This window comes from Seriola dumerili, unplaced genomic scaffold (genome assembly GCF_002260705.1).
Source record: "Seriola dumerili isolate Sdu_G_001 unplaced genomic scaffold, Sdu_1.0 BDQW01000322.1, whole genome shotgun sequence".
NCBI classification, from domain to species: domain Eukaryota; kingdom Metazoa; phylum Chordata; class Actinopteri; order Carangiformes; family Carangidae; genus Seriola; species Seriola dumerili.
In genome coordinates this window covers 3,015,828-3,035,052 of record NW_019174577.1, presented here as the reverse complement: position 1 = coordinate 3,035,052, position 19,225 = coordinate 3,015,828, and the positions used below count along the sequence as shown (strand labels likewise).

Here is a 19,225-nt window from a genome sequence, read left to right as displayed (position 1 = left end):
ATATCTGCCAGGGAAGACAAATAAAAGCAAGTAGAGGAGTATGTGTTCAAGTTTGTTTTTTAATATTAACTAGAAAAAAACCAACATATTTGCCCACTTCCTTCACCCGATTCTACACAAAAATAATTCACCCTCACCGAATGAGAGGAGGTCTCCCATTGCAGAAAAGTAACTCACTAGCAAACACGCTCTCTAGTCACAGTATGTGCTGTTGGTAAACAATATTAAAAAAAAATGCAGCTGTTAAAAATCAATCAAAAGTGTAGTAGTCATCAGTAAACGTAGAGTAACATTATACATTTGTGTTTGAAGGCATCATAAAGACGTAGCTACCACATCTGAAGACATAAAATAGCAGTGTAGAGATCAAAACACATTTTATACATTTAACAACACAGCAGCCAAAACCACACAACGGACACATTCTGAGCTAATGTTAGCTTCCCATCAAGGTCAGTTCATTTACTGAATTTCATTGTCATTTTCCACCCAACACGCACTCAACTCTCAATGACACACACAACGGTGGAACTCACGCTTCTGATCAATATTATAAAATTCCCCTCTCCACACACTGATATAAATAGGACACACAAGAAGATCACACTGCCACCTCATATTAATAGTCTTTACCCTTTACCCAGCAGAGCAGGTCGCCTGTTGGATTTTTTTTCTTTTTTTTTTTCCACCATTGTTGATTAAAGTCGCAGTGTGAATCAAGCTGTTTTCTCGTAGTCTCTGTGTCTTTATCCATGACCTTTTAAAACTTGTCAGCCACCAAGTGTGATTTGTGCCTGAATTCACGGTATTAATTTTAATGAATTGTATTAATTCGCCTATTGAGCTGGCAATTGTTAGAAGATAATGTTGGCTTTATTGCTGGAGCATTTGGAGGCAGCAGAAACAAGTTCTCGACACAGCATCGACATACCTTCACCTATTAAGTTGATATGTATACACATCCAATAGATGCGGAGCAACATTATCATTCATTTGTAGTCCTGTTTCTGGCCACCTGATGAATGTAATGTGTCTAATATTTACTCTCTGTTTAGCTCTATTTTTGGTCTCTACCAGCTTGTGAGGGAAATGTCCGGTTCTCTAGCCACTAAATGCTCCACTACGCTCACCAGTTAGTCTCTAACTGTGTCCGTCTCCTGTTTGGTGCTGGATAGTGTTGATTTTGTCAGCTATTTTTTCATTTAGTCTTAGTCTTAGCCATGTGTCAAATGTCCTTGTTAGTGTTTATAATATTTTGTCAACCTTATCCTTTTTTTTTTTCTTTTTTTTTCTCCATTGTTTTAGTTGACTAAAAGTCTGGGCGTTTAAGTCTTGTCTTAGTCAAACAAAACAGAACTATTTTAGCTTAGTTTGAGTCAATGAAAACTGACATTTAATCTTCTTTATTCTCTTTAATCTTAGTCTAATAGTCACCAGAAAAAATATCACCTTGTTTCTTTCCTAAATTCAATGTGCTCATTGTGTGCTGCCGGCAGAGGAGGCATGTACAGCACAGGAAATGGAACTGCTGCACTACGAAAATAAAGAGAGATTTTAACATTCTTATTTTTTTAAACTACATTTTAGTCTTGTCTTTTTTTTGTCAGCGATATTTCATGTTGGTACAGTCACAGTTGGTGTTTAAATGACATTTGTGCCGTCCTGTATTAGTCATGGAAAAAAAAGGTCATTGACAAACATATGTAGTCATAGTTTTCATTAATGAAATGAACACTAGTGCTGGATAGGTAGTGTATGTTGGGTTTAAAAAAAACTTTTTCGCCCAAAACAGCTGCTTGTAACGTGTGGAAACAAAGTGGTGAGAGTGAACCTTAAAGTTGCTGGCCAGAAAACCAAAACAATGAGCTGAGAGGAACTGAAGAATTGGGTGATTATTTTCTATGGCTTTGACAGTATGAGCGACCCCCTCCGCATGCAAGTAACGATATAAACCTTTTTTTTTTTTTCCCAGTATTTTAGACCTTTTCATGTTCTTATCTTTCCCCTCCTAACAGTAAGACAACAATGATGAACAGCTTAGGGACTGTTAACAGATCTGTTGGTCAGGCCTTTGCCCTTTTACTGTGCATCCATTAAAGTTTGTGGAGAAACAGGAAAGTACCAGTGCAGCAGGTTGCGAATGCAAAACAGATGCATGCCAACAACAGATGGATCCCCGAATCACCAACCTACCAAAAACATATCTGCCTCCTCGGTTCTCAGCTGCTTCACTGTACAGTTTAATTGGTTTTTGGCTATGAAAATGCCAATTCATTAGTCGAGGGGGGATTCATTTAAAAATGGAAACTATGCCATGCAAAACTCTTGAAAATAAACTGAAAATATAATTTTTTTTGAAGCACTTGGTCTCTACAACTATATCAACTTTCATCCACATCACATCCGCTGCGATTCTGTCCTTGTATCTTGGGACTCACTGCTTGTACTGGCTACCCACTCTCCTGTCACGTTCTTCTCTTTTTGAACACAAAGCCTGTCGTCTGGCCACATGTAACACAGAGAGTTGCATAATAAACCATTTAACACGGAAAGAGCGAGTGTCTGAGTGTGTGTGAACTTTTTACAGTCATGGTGGAAAACAAAGACTGGAGGTGAATGTAAGGATGGTGAATGTGAACTCAACAGGTGGTAGCTGCACAGTCCATCTATATGATAATTGATAGACGGTGCAGAGCAGATGTGTTGAACACAGATAATGTAGAAAGAAATATTGCCAGTGTGAGATAACTGTAATCAATAAGGATTTTCCTACGCTGACAGGAGCACAGTGTTTGTGAAATAGGCGAAGACTCTGGTGACATTAATCACAGAGAAAATCAAACACAATCCCTCTGGTTCAGGAGGTCTAATTATAAAGAGCGCAGTAGTTTGAAACTCATGTTTTGCCTTTTAGAGGACATAATGGAAACATTTTGTGTTCTTACAACTTGTGAGTGTAAGCATGTACTACACCTGTATATAACTGGTAGACTCAAATAAAGCACTTAAAATGTGTGTGACATAGGTGGCTTGTTCATGCATGGCCACATCTCTACTTATAAAAGTCATTACTCTGTTAATTGCAGCACAGCACTTCGTAACATCCCTGCTCCTGCTTCAATTATGGATCAGTTCAGTCACTGGATGACCCAAACACTTCTTCGTCTGAAAAAACCCCAAAACAAAACAAAAAAAAGATCAAAATGGGGGGAAAAAGCTGCTGGCTGAGAGGAATGAGGGTGATTACTGCTTTCTCAGTCTCTGATCAAAAGTCACGCAGTCTTGTTATGTCTCCCTGTAGAGTCCCCTCTTAACACTTTGATGTTATCTACTCGAGAGGAAGACAAGAGAGAGTGTGGTATTGATGGTGATAGGTGAGAGAAGAGTACAACTTTCTCCCTTCTTTCTCCACCTGCTTCTTCAGTAAGACCTGATGAAGGAGAGGAGGAGGAGGAGGAGAAGGATGTGGATATGATTGTCCAGGCTTTAGAAAAAATCCAAAGAAGTGACATTCTGGCCTTCATCAGAGCCTTCACTCAGACAAGTGAATAGTGCAGACAGAGACGAGAACACGGAGTAAAAGTTCAGATGACTCCGTAGTCCCTGAGGGACTTGAGCAACACCGTGTCCTTGACGTCGCTGAAGACCCTGCGGATATTGCTGGTGTCGGTGGCGCAGGTGAAGTGTGGGTAAAGAGTCTTCCACTCGTCCCTCTTGTCGCGGTTGATGGCCTGCTGCTCGTACAACTTGCGGATGTAGTTCTTGGCGTCCTCTGGGTCTTGCCTCTTGCCTGTTACAGAGGTGAGAAGGAGACGAGGGATGGAAGTGAACAACAAAAAGGCAAAGGCATCAAAGGGCGTTTTGATAATCGAGTGATTGTTTAAATCATTTTTCAAGCAAAAATATGAGATGATTCCTCGTTCCAGTTATTTGTCTTATATGATAGTAAATCAAGATGTCAACTTTTGTGCACTAAATCAATCAGTCGAGATAATAATAAATAGATTGACTGATAATGAAAATAATTGTTAGTTGCAGTCTTAGTTCCTAGAGAATATATACGTGGGAGGACATCAGAAATTTTTACTTTTATTTAACCAGGTATGTAGATTAGATTAGATTAGAAAAGACTAGAAAAAACTACTATATTTTCAATAAGGTAACACTTTCAGAATGCATACTTTCCGATAGAATGAAGACACAATTACAGTGAAATACAGTCAACATTCAGAAAAATCTGTGCATCTCTTACTACAATAATTTACATTTTCATTTACTCATTCGACAGACACTTTTATACACATCACAAAAGCTTCAGTGCAGCAGGAAACCTAGCGTAAGTACTAAGTAATAAGTGCAATGAGATCAGGTAAATAAGTGCACAGAAAGTCCTTTGTAAGTGCTCTTTTGGTGCACTTCTTTACTTGATCTCCTTTCACTTATTAAATAGATGCAACAGTATTATCATTCAAAATCAGAAGTGGAAAAAGCTGGAATAGGAAAAAAGTATCCCCTCTTTATTTTATATAAAATAGTGGATTCACTTTGATTCTCAATATGAACTGTAAAAGGCTCTTTTAAATCTTCTCAACACAGAGATTAAAAAAATGGTAGACAATCTTGTCATCTGAGAAAAAGTTCTGCTCTATTGTTTTCCTGCTGATGTCATTTGGTTGGATAATCAGAAGTTACTGTGCAGCTCAGGGGCACAAATTGAATAAAAAAACGATTAAAGCCAATTCTCATGAAGTTGGGGCTGATGGTCATTTTAGTGAGATTTCCTGTTTATTTTCAATTAATGCTTCCCACTTATTACTGGATAACTACCTCTGGCATGTCATCAGGGCCTTATGATGTTGTTAAAGCCAAAGCTGCAAAGCACTAAAATAATAGTCTGCTTGATTTGGATGACAAAAACTTTGGACACCATATGAAAAGGTAACAGGAACCAGAACAAGGTTTCCAATGTATTAGTGTTGCAACTAATAATTATTTGCAAATCCTTTATTTTAATTTGTCTTTCATTCTTTAAATTAATTGTTTAATCCTTGTAATGCGAAAAATTAAAAAGTTAAAACCGAAAGATATTAAATGTACAACGTAATTAAACTAGAGCTGCAGCCATAAATCGATAAGAGTAGATTATCTTGTGGCTGTGAGGAATTTTAAAGACAAAATAATCAGTGAATCTAATAAAATTGTCAGTTGCAGCCCTAAATTAATCAGAAAAATAGCAAATCCTGCACTTGAAAAGCTGGAAGCAGTGATTGTTTGTTGAGACAATTAGTTTTATGTCAATAGATTAATCATTTAATTGACTAATCCCTTCAGCGGTAGTCCAATTCAACAAGTTTATCACTCTGTCAATGTGGGCTACTTAACATCAGTAGACTTGAAGTGCGGTTACAGCAGCAGTAAGAAGGGCCACACAGTCTCCTCACAGGAGCACTGCAACATTAGCAGCAAATAGCAGCCAGTGTTAGGAGCTGCTCAGAGTTGGCATTAAGGTTAAATTGACATCAAGGAGCTTGACCCGGTGTGAGTCATTATTTTGCCCTGCTAATGCTGATGGTAAAACACAGTAGGCACAATGCAGATACACACACACACACACACACACACACACACACACACACACACACACACACACACACACACACACACACACACACACACACACACACACACACACAAATAATCACCTCCAGTCACTAATTCCCACCTTGCACACAGACACACACTTCACACATGTGCACCCGGGGGTTTGTGGGGGTTGCAGGGCTTGCGGGAAGCACAGTATCTGTCTGTGGTTGCCATGGGTAACAGAGGGAGAGAGGGTGGAGGTGGAGGATGGTGGGGACTGTTAGGGCGACGCTCAACAGCCTTTCACACCAGAGAAGCTACAGGCTGCAGCCACATCATTAAGCACACCAAGTACCTGGAAGTGACTCATTTGCAATTATGTGTGTGTGTGTGTGTGTGTGTGTGTGTGTGTGTGGAAAGGTGGGGGAGCAGAGCAAGAAAGAAAGAGGCAAACTAGAAACAAATAACACTAAAAAACTATAATAATCAGGCTTTGCAGCGATTGGGGGGGAGATGCTCCAGGGCAGAAATCACTTGGCAAATAATTTTTTTTTGGGTATGATACATTACTTCCAACAGGTTTGGTAGGATGTGATGAAATAGCCACATGCTCAAAGCAAATTGGCCAGAGGAAAACAACATCACAAGCCCTTTTTGCTCTCTGAAATGATTCTGGACACATTGTGATGAGAAAACACACCTGCAGACAACTAGCTGTCAACAATTGTGCTTGTTGATGATGGGGAGATCTGCAGCTGACCAAGCTCCGCCCCCGGACTATCCATTATATACTGTTGTCATCTCTTGTTTGGATGTTCGAACCCTCACTTTGAGCCTCACCCAAAAGTGACATGAATGTGTGTACTGAATTTTAATAGAAACCAATCCAATTTTTCTCAAGATATTTCATAAAAAAAAAAACCAAAATGTCAAACTCATGGTGGCGCTAGAGGAAAAGTTAAGGGATCACTAAAGTCATTAGGATCCATCATCTGGGAACCATGATTGGCTTTAGAGAAATTCATGACAATCCATCCACAATTTTTTGAGCTATTTCAGTCTGAAGCAAAGTGGTGGACAGACTCAACATAGCCATACCTAGCTGCTAGCAGTGCTAAAAAAAATGACTGTGAATCATAATTCCCGGAGCCCAAAGTGAAATCTTTAAATTGCTTGTTCAGTCTGACCAACAATCCAAATTCACAGTGAAAGCAGCAAATCACATTTGAGAATCTGGAACCAGAGAATTCATAATTTTTGAAGAATAATTCAGAGTCAGAATTTTGGGCCATTTTAAAAATAAAATAAAATTAAAAAAATATCACCTGAGCATGTAATGAACTAATTGGTTCACCACTAATCTGGTTTATCCAACACATACTGTTACATCAGTTCAACTTCACTATAAATTAAAACAAATACATGCACATGTATTCACAGTTTACCTGTGAAGCTGGGGAAGTATTTCTGCAGGTCAGAGGTTTGGATTTTGTCCGCCAGGATGTCAGTCTTGTTGAGGAAGAGGATGATGGAGGTGTTGAGGAACCAAGGGGAATGGATGGTGGTATAGAACAGAGCCAGACTCTCATGCATTCGGTTCTGAGGAACAGAGAGAGGGAGGGGACCGATGACATACAGGAGGCGGCAGCGGTTTGTTTTTAGATTTTGTATTAAGTTTCAATATAGAGGGAGATTTTGTTGTAGGTAAAAGAATTACACCAGCAAGTTTTTAAGAGATTGACTTCAACTTGAAGAGAGAAAAACATGAGTTCTCTGGGATGGCTTGGCAGATTCAGGTGGCTGAGGATGACGCAGAGAAGGGGGGGGGCAGTGCTTTTAAAAGAGCAGGGGGGCAGTTTATGACGGTGGTCTGGAGCAAGCGGGCCACTGTGGAGGTTAATGAATGTGTTGGCAGGCTAAAAAGTGGCTGTGAGAGATAAACGGCTTAGTGACAAGATGGGAGGGAGGAACTGGACAGAAGGCCACAGAGGGCTGGAGAGGCAGGGGAGAGAGAGGGGGGAGAGGTTTTCTTGTGCAAGAGTGAGACCTGCTGGTGGACGGATGAAACGACAGTTAGTATGAGACGCACAAGAGACGATGGATGGATGGATAGTAATCAAATAATTGAATCATTGTTGAAGGTCTACAGTAGCACAACATATATATAATGATGAAAACTATCTGAAAGGATCTGAAATTACTATTTTTGATTTTGATACTTTAATAATATTTGCTTGACAATACTGCATTGGTTTAAATTCTTCTGTTGAGTATTTGTACACTGCAGTATCGGTAGGTCAGTAAAGGTCAGGTAGAAACTAAATCCTCTTAACTTTTAGAAAAGCCTTTTTTATGAGGTCGTGGGAGGCTGGAGCCAATCCCAGCTGCCATTGGGTGAGGGCAGGGTACACCCTGGACAGTTCGCCCCAGTCTACACACACACACACACACACGCACACACACATACACCTACACAAAGCTCTTACTATGGTTTCTCTTTCCTCCAGGACCTGGTCGTACTCGCTGAGGGAGGCCAGGAAGATGAGGGAGGTGACGTTTTCAAAGCAGTGAATCCACTTCCGACGTTCTGACTTCTGACCGCCCACGTCCACGATCCTGTCCCCAGCAGAGGAAGAAGGAAAAGACCTATTTACATTTATTCATAAAGGTATAGTGTTTTCTTTTTTTTTACTGTCTATCTACCAATTAAACCGTCTCTTAGCTGGATTGGATGAGAGGGAAAATATGCTCACATCTCACAAGGATTCAAACTGGCAACCAATCAGTACATTGTTTGCCAGTATACTGTTCAAGTTAACATACATACAGTATATACAGAGCTGTAGCTAAGTCTTTAGACCAACACATTTTCTATTGGTTTGGTTATGTACTTTAGATTTGAAATGAAGCCCTAACACGCCATTAAACTTTGAGTTTGCTTACTATGTCTCAAAAGCCAGGAGGAGCACTGTTTACTACTTTGATTTCTTCAGTTTTGTATCAAAAATGTTTATCTCTTTGATTTATGACTTTTGTTGTAAACAATGAAGGTACGAAAATGTGTTTGTGAAAATTATTCAAATTAGTTTTCCCTACTTTTTTTTGAGGTAGTGTTTGAAAAGCCCACGCAGGTTGGACATATGTACGTATGACCCAACAACAAAAACGTCTTTGATTCATTCATTCATTTGTCACGTCCAGTGTGCTGGAGTAAGGAAAATGTCACTGTGTAGGTGCTTACACTCCCCCCTGTGGCTCTCATACAGCTGCTAATAAGCCTGTCTGTGAAGTAGAGTTGTACGAACTCTAATAGCGCGTATCTTTTGTGCGACATGCTTTCACACACATGCTTTCACTCTTTGTACTTATTGACCATTTTCCACAGCTCATTGTGAATCCAGAAAAAAATGTGGCGAAGTTTGATCATGACAGGACTGATTGTGAAATAAAACAAAATATTTCATACATTTGCAGAAGGTTTTTTTTTTTTACCAATAAATCCTTATTCAGTATTTTATTTTGTAACCAAAACGTCAAAATGAATCCTTTCCTCAGTTTAGGTTTTTTCATTCTGAGCTCCACCTCATATTTAAGAGTAGGTGTAATTTCATTCGGGAACACAGCGTCTCTTATAAGTGAACTTTGGTTTTCGTCTGTTCAGCTCTGTCGGAGCGTCCTCTAGTCTCAGAGAGAAACAATACCAACAGGCTCAAAATAAAACACACAGAGCGACACCTCACTTCCCGGCAGGACCTACGTTCAGACGCAATCAGAAATGTGATCCTATTGAAGACAAAGCCTCTGCAACAGTCAATAGTACTTTTTTTTTTCACAGTGCAGTCAACAGTGTCACATTAGAGGTTAGTAATCAGAGGACTGGCCACCTTAGTGTGATGGTCCTGATGGTGAAGGAGTAGTCGTGAATGCCCGTGGTGGGGAATCGAACTCGCAGCACGTCCTGTTCTGTGGGGATGTAGTCTTGGCCAGAGATGCGATCCAGATTACTCATGTAGCTGCAAGAGAGAAGGGAAGACGGGAAGAAAAAGACAGAGAGAGTTTTACAGCATGCTAGAAAGTGTTTCTGACACTAGATGAGACTTCTGGTAAAACATATTGCCTTTGTTTACATCACATCCAGCCTGGACCATGTAAAACAAACTGAAGTGACACAAGAAGTATGATGAATTAGTGATGAATAAAAACAGTGATTAAAATACATGAAGCCAGTGGTGTGAGTCCATATCACCCTGTGTACAGATGACGGCTTTATGGTTTGTGTTGATACAAGCTTTCATTAGCTAATGTTGACTGTACGTCTCTTATCATGCACACACTATGATGATTGAGCTGCTGGGTAAACACAGAACGGGAATAGAAAAGAGAGAAAACAGAGGAAGGCTGAGCCCAGGCTTTGTTCTCTGACACATCACATACTTTGAGCGTGAGGCTCACACCCACTCTGTGTTCAGTCCTTTCATGATGGTTAAACCCTGTCTGTGGGTAACTCTGCTGTGCTTGTTAAGGTTTTCACTATCAGTTTAAAAGCCAGTCTGGTGAGACTGTCTCTTAAATCAGCTGGTGGTTTCAACATGGCTTAGAAATGAATAATTACTGTGAAGAACTAGCCCCCTCCAGTGGTCTGAGTACAGAACACCAAGCGCGAGTGTTAAAGTAAGAAAGAAAAAAGTAAGGATGTGGGGTTAGTACAAAGACAACAATGAAATGCATTAAAAATGTCACTGGTTTGAAAATCTGAAAGGGGTCTGAAAAATGAAATAATTCATGGCCTTATCAAGAAATAGGTATCCTTTATTTTAAGATAATGTCAGAAAAAGCTTGTTTGCAAGAGAACATAATTAACACTTATTCATTATTAATTTATCTGTTTATTGTTTTCTTGATTAATTCTTTGGTCCATAAAATGTTGATTTTTTTTGATTTTCTGTCAATCGACTAATCAATTAATCATCTAATCCTGTCACCTCTGAGCTGATTTATCTCTAAAATCAGAACCAGTGATCACAGTGAGAGGAGCACAGGCTTGAAACAACTTGTCTAAACAGACACAGTCTTTGCCGAGTTTCCACTTGTGAGTTTTAGTACAAAGGTCAGCTGTGGTATAGGTAAACATGAAACAATATGTCGCCAACAGGTTTCCTTGTGATACATTAGCTGGCAACAAAATTGCGATGTTGTTAAAACACTTGTACCAAGTATATTTTATAGCAAATGGAAAGTTGTGTCCTAACTTTAATACAGATATTTAACTGTTGTGCTTTGTTGCAGTTCAGCCTTTTTTTATGTTCTGATTTTTGATATTACAGTAGAATGATGACACGTGTTGTTATCCCTTATGTTATCTAGCCATGCAGATAGTTTTTAAGTAAACTGGCAAGGTATCTGTTTTGTGATTAATAATGTTTAATAAGACTTTATTTGTGGTTCGAAAAGGGTTTAAAAATCACAGTTAAAAATCAATCAATCAACATCAGCACATTGCTCCAGAAACTGTTTCTTCCATGTCAGCAGTGGGACTACTTTCTACCAATGAAATAGTTCCTATAGAAACAGTTCACAGTGAGGTCTGTGGATTATTCATCAGTAACATGAACACTGTTACTGGAACGATGACTGATGCACCACAAACAAACTTCTATTCATGTCTATTTTACTGTTTATCAGTAGAAATTTCAGAGATCTGGACAAATAAACCCAAAAAATATATTTGAATCTGCTGCTTTTCTTTTGCTTTCCTTTGTCTTATAATATTGTGAATTAAATATCTTTGTGTTTTTAACTTTTGGTTGAAATAAACAACCAGTCTAAAGACATCACTTTGGGATTCTAATCCCAATTATTATCTAATCTTTTTTCATAATTTTCTGACGTTTCACAAACTGAAAGATGAATCTATGAATTGAAAATGATGACGTGATGCACTCACAAATTGTTTAATCTCAGATGTCTCTAAAGTAAAGGGTAGAGTAAATTAATACACAGTATTTAGAGGTGTGCTTTCTTCTGTTTTTGCTATGTGCTTTTCTTGCAAAATTCTGTCTACTTCCTATCACAGATTCCTGTATTGTGATATCATCTTTGGTAACTTGCTCTGACAGGGTTTCATCACGAGATACTCTCAGATTTCCAACCCTAACTCAGGATGTGGTACAGTGTAGAGAACGTCCACTACAACACAGATACTCACTATTCTGTGGAATCCAGGAGCTGGTACTCGCAGCGGCGGCTGTAACAGACCCGGATGCCCGGGTCTGCCCAGAGCCGGCGGATTGCGTCAACGTAGCCCCGTTCCAGCTGGGTGATTTGCACTGTGTTTATGTCCTGCAGCCATTTAGCAAAAATCTGAAAGACCGTAAGAGACCCAGCATATCAGAAGATTTTGTGATATACAGAAACTCAAGTGTTTGTGAAGTTTAACAACATCCGCCTTGCTCAAGGATTCAGTTTGTGTGTGTTAATGGTGATACTCCCAGCTTCTATTTATAGACTTTAATGTGGGTATTAAACTAGGTTAACTTACCCTGATGCCCGCACACCTGTGCTGGCATCTGTCTTTGTGAGTAACAGTTTGTGTTCATGTGTAACTAGGCATGTCCTTGTGTGTTTCTGCTGGTGGAGGACTGTGTGCTGTATGTGCAAGTTTACCTCGTTCTCCGGGTTGGAGTAGGGGATTTTGAGCATGGTCATAGCGCCCGTCATAGCCTTGATGGCTGTTAAGATGTTCTGGAAGATACATTTGGCAAAGGTTTTCCTCTCCTCTTCTGAGAAGCCTCGCCCGTGGATGATCCTCATCTGTCGGATGAAGGTGGTTTTTCCACTCTCCCCAGTTCCTGCACCGACAATTAGATAAAATATGAATTGCCAAAAATACTTATTTGTGGTATGATTCTATCCACAAGGCAAATCGGAGGTTAACAGCACAGCATTAAGGTCCTCAGTGTGAACCCACATGCTGACTGGGGCCTTTTTACTATTCATGTTCTATCTGTGTCTGCAAGGTTTTTCTCCACGTTTTCCATGTTCCTTCTCAATCTAAAGACATGCGGAGGAGGTGAAGTGAAAACTAAAATGCCTGTAGGTGCACGTTTGTTTGTCTTGCCTCCTACGACACGGACTGGATAGGTTGTATATAAAACAAATAACAGTGGGATTTAAAAACAGTCACTGAAAAAAAAAAATGCTGGAAGTTTTTCCATAGTAGAATCCCTGGACATTTCACAGCAGTTTAGATTCCAGTTTTTCTGCAGCTAAATGGTCTGACATACTAGCAATATTCCAGATTTAACTGTTATTAACTTTAAAAACTGATCATAAAAAATCATGGAAAAAACCTTAGAGCTGCACTAAACAATATTATTATGTTAACAATGGATCAAACAACGAACAAGGTGTCACTGACAGTAACTACCCCACAGAGAATTACTAGTCAACTCTTCAGTTGCCCTTAACTTTACAAAATATTTTACCAACTTTCAGCTCATTGTTTTGGTTAAATGCCCAGCAGCTTTAATGTTTTGTTTCAGTACCTTGTCTAAGCACCTGTTTTCAGCATAAAAGCTGTACACTAACTGCCCAGCTCTAAACAGCAGACAAACAAAGTTAATGACTACCTTGTGAACATAGTGGAGCATCTAGCGGCTAAAGATCCAGATATTTTTCTGAGGAGTTGGTGGAGACCAAAACAGACCTAAAAGGAGAGTGACTATTGGACTTCATCCTGGTAGCCAGAGACATGGTAGCCAAATGAATGCTAATGTTACTTTGCGTTTGCTGGATGTATAAATAAGCAAGTGTTTTTGAAAAGCTCACCATGACAACTTTCACTAAAGTGATGTCAATGTTTACTACTGCTCCTGCAGCCCCTAGTGGCCCAAAACCGTAATGCAGCTTTAAAGTGGCACATAAAGAATTTATATTTTTAATGTAATGAAGGGAGCACATTTTGAAACTCATAACACTGATGCGTCATCGTCATTGATAATCGTTCCACCTGTTAATTTCCTGCTATAACAAGTCAAAATGTTTTCCACGAAAAAGCTTTTATTAAACTTAAATGGAGGGACATGCTCTGAGAATAGAATTAGCTTTGTCTGTAGTCAGTTCAGAGAGGTTCTAAACCAAAACAAAAAAATGGAGGACTGATGTTTCAGAAAATGGGTCTAAAACACTTCCACCGCTATTGATTTACATGTTGATTAATCGCTCTTTAGCGCAGAAGACTGGTAGTAAGACCCAAGTTACAAAAAGCTGAATTTCATCACCATACTGAGAGTTATTACAGCATCTATTTCTGTGGTAAAGGGATGAAAAACCATCAAATTACAATAGAGGAACAAGGAGACATACGCATTTTCTATTTGCTGTTCATTTTCAGTGTGAGAAATTCAAATTCAAAGGAAGTGCCTGGTTTAGAGATAAAAAGAAAGACAAAAACTTTTTTTTGATTGCCTCATTTTGATATATTGCCCAACATTTCACAACTTCCTTTATTTTATCTATATTTCTGTATTTCACATTTTCTGGTTGTATGCGGAAACAACAGGCTGCAGAACCTACACCACTTCCAGTCGTGATGTGGTTGTTCAAGAGGACTGCCTGATGCTTTCTGGATGTGAATCATTCATTCACTCAAAATCTTTTAGGAAACTAAATCTTTGCTTTGTGTTTGTGCCGAACACTTTACTGTAATTTCTTGACACTGCTTTCAAGGAATAACATCTAATCCTCACACTGAACTGTGTTGAAGACAATACTGTAAATCTTTTATTGACAGGTCTGTTCCCGTACTCAAACATTTGTTTTCAGTAATCTTACACAGTGATAGTGAAGGAAATAAGACTGGGCAATTATTCAGTATTATTGTTTACTGTGTCTCCGTATTATTGAAGGGTTTCCCCCCCAGGAAATTGTTTATAAGAGGTGGTAAGCCTCCAGGATCCTGTTGCATTTTGTCTTGTTATTCATTAGTTTTCTGATAACAGACTACACAAAAACCACACTCATTAAATGTGTGTGCCATTTACCATGTGAAATAGTGCATCTGCTCTTTTTCAATGAATTTTTAATTTCAAGAAAGTCTATACTTTCGCAAAGTAATCTTTATTTAACCACTCCACAGATTTCATGTTATCAAACTATAGTTTTGGCAAGTTGGTAAACGCATCTATTTCGTGCATGACACGTAATTCTTGGGTAATTTTTCATGGGAAATTCAAAATAAATCAGCCAGAAGTCAGAAAAAAAAAAAGTACACCTCCGCAAGTCTGGTTCAACTTTGGGAGCAATTTCCAAACACCTGAAGGTTCCACGTTCATTTGTACAGACAACAGTACACAAGTGTAAACACCATGGGACCATGCAGGTGTCATACCGCTCAGGAAGGAGACCTGTTCTGTTCTGTGTCCTAGAGATTAACGTACTTTGGCGGGAAAAGTGCAAATCAATCCCAGATCAAAAGCAAAGGACCTTGTGGAGATGCTGGAGGAATCTGATACAAAAGTATCTATATCCACTGTAGAACAAGTCCTATATCAACATAACCTGAAAGGCTGCTCAGCAAAGAAGAGGCCACTGCTCCAAAACCGCCATAAAAAAAAAAAAAAAAAAACCAACCCAGACTACAGTTTGGAGCTGCACAAAGGGACAAAGTTCTTACTTTCTGGACAAATGTCCTGTGGTCAGATAAAACAAAAATTAAACTTTTTGGCCATAATGACCATTGTATGTTTGGTGAAAGAAGGACAAGGCTTGCGAGTCGAAGAACACCATCCCAACCGTGAAGCACGGGGGCGGCAGTGTCATGTTATGGGGGTGGGGGGCTTTGCTGGGCGAGGGACTGGTGCACTTAACAAAACAAATGGCATTATCAGGAAGGAAAATTATAAGGACATATTAAAGCAACATCACAAGACATCAGCCAAGAAGTTAATGCTGGGTTGTAATTGGGTCATCCAAGTGGACAATGACGCCAAGGATACCTCCAAAGTTGTGGCAAAATAGCTTAAGGACAACAAAGTTATGGTATTGGAGTGGCCATGACAAAGCCCTGACTTCAATCTAATTGGAAATTTGTGCGTGGAACTGAAAAGGCGTGTGCGAGCAAGGAGGCCTACAAACCTGACTCAGTCACACCAGTTCTGTCAGGAGGAAATGGACCGAGATTCCAACAATTTTGATATAATTTTAAAGGCAATGCTACCACATACTAACAAAGTGTATGTAAACTTCTGACACACTGGGAATGTGATGAAAGAAATAAAAGCTGAAATAAATCATTCTGTCTACTACTACAATTTTACATTCTTAAAATGAAGCAGTGATCTTAACATACATAAGTATATCTGACTTTGTGAAAGCATCAAAGCAAAGGCACTGCTGCTGCCGATCAGGTCTAAAGTCATTAGAGCAGCTGTACAATGGGCCTGTTTCTGGGCTGTGCATCTCCACATTGAGTACCTGTGGTTTTCAGGTATAACCAATCCTAAGATGGACCATTCTTAACATAATCACATGGTGACACATGCTTTACATAGTTTTCTTATTTGGCTGCGGGCTACCAAACAGGCCAAGCAGTTTTAATTTGTATGGTGGGTGTTTCTTATAATAGGCTATCTCCTCAGATTTCACAGTGACCCAGTGTCAGTTAGATTTCTTTCATTTGCTTAATTAATGTATTGAATATTGTTGATTGTCTGCTCTTATAGGCCTCATACTGTATGTTATCATAGAGTGACACACAGCTGTGTCTGGTTGTGTGTATGTGTGTGTGTGTATGTGTGTGTGTGTGTGTGTGTGTGTGTGTGTGTGTGTGTGTGTGTGTGTGTGTGTGGTCACGGACCCAGCAGGAGGATTTTAATTTCCCTTCTCTCCTTCTTCTTCTGCTGCTTGAGGATCCTCTTGATCTCTTTGTCCACAGCGATGGTCCTCTTCTCCTCCTCAGACAGACAGCACATGCAGGTGCGGTGGCACCACTGCCAGCAGCTGGCCATGGCCAAAACCACTGAAATGATACTGTTAATGAATAATCAGCTGTAATAAGCTGATAAGGACTGACAATAAACTCGTTGTCAAGCTGCCATGCAGTGTCCATTTGATGCCCATTAGTTTTTAGTCGTGATTTATTCTGACACACCCCTGGTCCCCTGAGAACTTTTCTTTGTAGCTAAAAACATAATCGCTGCTTTTACAGTGAAGCAAAGCTCTGCCGGATCTCAGTATCAATCCTGCAGCCCTCAGTATCTTTAAAATATTCACCTGGTTGAGTTATTTTTAATCAGTTCCGGCTGTTGTGTCAATAGAAGTTTGTTCGAGAGGAGTTTGGGAGTTACGAGAAAGCAGTAGAGCACCTTACCTCCAGTCAGTCTGTCACACTCCCTGAAAACGAGCAGGTACAGACTCTGATTGCCTTTCGCAGTCCATTTCTCACCGTGCCCCCTGTCCACAGCAACTGTGGCTGAAGCGCTGGGACAGCGTCATTAGTCCACACTCAGACGGAGTTCAAACACGTATTTATATGAATGTTTTTTCAGCTCACAACGACACAACCAGTAGCTCGGGAGAGTCCACCGCGCCTACAGAGGAATGTGCAGTCTCTGTGGTCCACTGAAAACACTGTAAGTGGAATGCACTCTGGGCGACGCTGCGGCAAGAGAGCGGCAAAGCACCGCAGCAGCGCCGGAAGTTAGGCGGCTGTGCCTATAAAATAAGAGCATGCTGTTGTTCTTTGACATAGTTCTTACCAATTTAAAAAATAAAAGAAACATGTAGATGAAGAAACTGAGTAAATTGCTGGGTTTGACTTATAAAAAAATTTAGTTGAAAATATTGCATAACCAGTGATATAATGCAGCCTTGTTAATTATATTCACAAATATAGGCTAGGCTGGCATTCTTAACAATTGTATGATGATACTTGTACTTAACCTGAGTTGTTCCTTTTTATGCTTACATTAGTACATTTATCTAACATCTATTTTGACTATGTTTATCAAATTGTAAGATGGGCTATAATGCCAACTGACTTTACTTTTAAATGAGTTACTTACTTGTAACAGAGCATTAGAAAAGAAAAGGACTCAAAGACGTCCACCGCTGAGTGTTTTCTCACTAAATTTCAAATCATGTATCTGGAACAATCATTGAAACTGTTAGGATAAAGTTAGAGTCTGTTTTTGGTTTTTGGGTCAGTGACAGAGTTTATCTCAAAAAGGGACAAAACGTTGGATAAGTTGAAGGGTTGATGTGTGTGTAAGTAAATAATGTATATCTTTACAGGAGTCAATATAAATAATAGAGAGGAAAAAAGCAATAAAGAAAAAAATTGACATCTGTAAAAACATGCTTACCACATTTTTGAAAAGGAATGTATCAAGTGATTGGGTTGAATGGAATAGGTTACAAGCCATTAAATGGTCTAAAAGCAGTCCACTCATAATTCATAAAACATTTTTATACATTTCCTTTTTAAAACACAGAGAGTCTGACTTCCATGTTTAATTCACATATTTCTTTGTTTTGTATGAGGCTGCAGCAAAACATGGTCACAAAAACAGCATTATTTTGAAGGGCCAATACCGGAAAATGACTTTATACAATTCAGTTTCGTTTGAGCAGTATGAATGAGAGCGGTGCGCTACGGATAAAGTTTCGGCTGCGGTAGAGGTTGACTGCTTCATGTTTCAGCTGAGCTCAAGTGAAATCACGGCCACAGATAAGTTCAACTGAATTACTACTAGTAGGCCTACTATTTGATAGTAAAAAATTAAAATTGTCCTTAGTGTAGGCTGTATTTGTAATCTTTATTTGTCGTTGTCAACTCAAAATATTTAGCTACCTTATGTCAGTATATTTATTGGCTACTAGAAAACATGCGAGCAATAATGAGTGTATATTATACTCTCGTGGCAAAATGTGGTAATAGAAATATCAGTTATTTTTCAGAGTGCAGCGGGTCATCCGGTTTTTATGAGCGTACAACAGGTATTTTGTCACTCCTCCCCGACTGGATGTCAGTCTTTTGTCTCAGCCGGCAGAACCGGTTTGTTCAGACTTTCATGGTCTCACATATTGAGATCACCTGAGCTCTGCATTACCATGGGAACAAGGTGAGGTGAAAGAGGTGTGTACGTATGGAGGGGTCTTGTTAGTTAATTGTATAAAGGTTTAATACAAACCTTCCTGTACAGTGTAATTACTGCATTTCACGCGATGAACAGCCCTTTACATACTTGTCAAGCGTTTTAGAAATTTTGTGTGTGTGTGTGTGTCTTTGATAGTGATATATATATATTGTACATAACACAAGCATAAATTGAAATGAATTTTTATACATGAATTTATGCGTTTTCCATTTTATGTGTGTGATGCTTTACTGTGTTTAGAGCCATATGCACATATATTTTTAAACGTATGCTCTTTAATGAATGATAAGTTATTATTACAGTATTATAGTTAGTATTTTTTCATTAATTTGATCACAATACATTCATTTTGTTCTATGAAATCAACATTGCATCACAATTGTCTTTAATGACAATATGTCAAGATGAAACTGGTGTATTGAAAAAAAGAAATTCAGAGTGGAAGCGGGAAAGAGAAGGACACAAGAAAAGTAAAGTAAGACTAG

General features: G+C 39.1%; 1 protein-coding gene across 3 annotated transcripts; it reads right to left on the bottom strand.

Annotated features, from left to right (window-relative positions):
- Positions 1-1,253: 1,253 nt before the first annotated feature.
- Positions 1,254-17,160, bottom strand: LOC111232216 (guanine nucleotide-binding protein subunit alpha-11-like). 3 transcript variants are annotated; one of them, XM_022759627.1, is made up of 8 exons: positions 16,947-17,160; positions 16,439-16,600; positions 12,247-12,431; positions 11,789-11,943; positions 9,468-9,596; positions 8,070-8,199; positions 7,029-7,182; positions 1,254-3,790 (listed from the first exon to the last, which is right to left on the bottom strand). In XM_022759627.1, exons 2-8 carry the CDS (start codon positions 16,587-16,589, stop codon positions 3,585-3,587), a joined length of 1,110 nt encoding a protein of 369 aa, XP_022615348.1. In that variant the 5' UTR covers positions 16,590-16,600; positions 16,947-17,160; the 3' UTR covers positions 1,254-3,584. The 3 variants fall into 3 exon arrangements, with proteins under 3 accessions (XP_022615348.1, XP_022615347.1, XP_022615346.1); XM_022759626.1 differs by having other exon boundaries at positions 16,439-16,611; positions 16,952-17,160; XM_022759625.1 differs by having other exon boundaries at positions 16,952-17,160.
- Positions 17,161-19,225: the final 2,065 nt, after the last annotated feature.

Coding starts and splice junctions, on each gene's coding strand:
- LOC111232216 (XM_022759627.1), bottom strand. CDS start 16,589: ATGGCCAGCTGCTGGCAGTGGTGCCACCGCACCTGCATGTGCTGTCTG. Junction 8,200..9,467: donor ATCAGGACCATCACACTAAG/GTGGCCAGTCCT, acceptor TGCTGGGGACAG/GATCGTGGACGTGGGCGGTC. Junction 3,791..7,028: donor ATACTTCCCCAGCTTCACAG/GTAAACTGTGAA, acceptor CCTCTGTAACAG/GCAAGAGGCAAGACCCAGAG.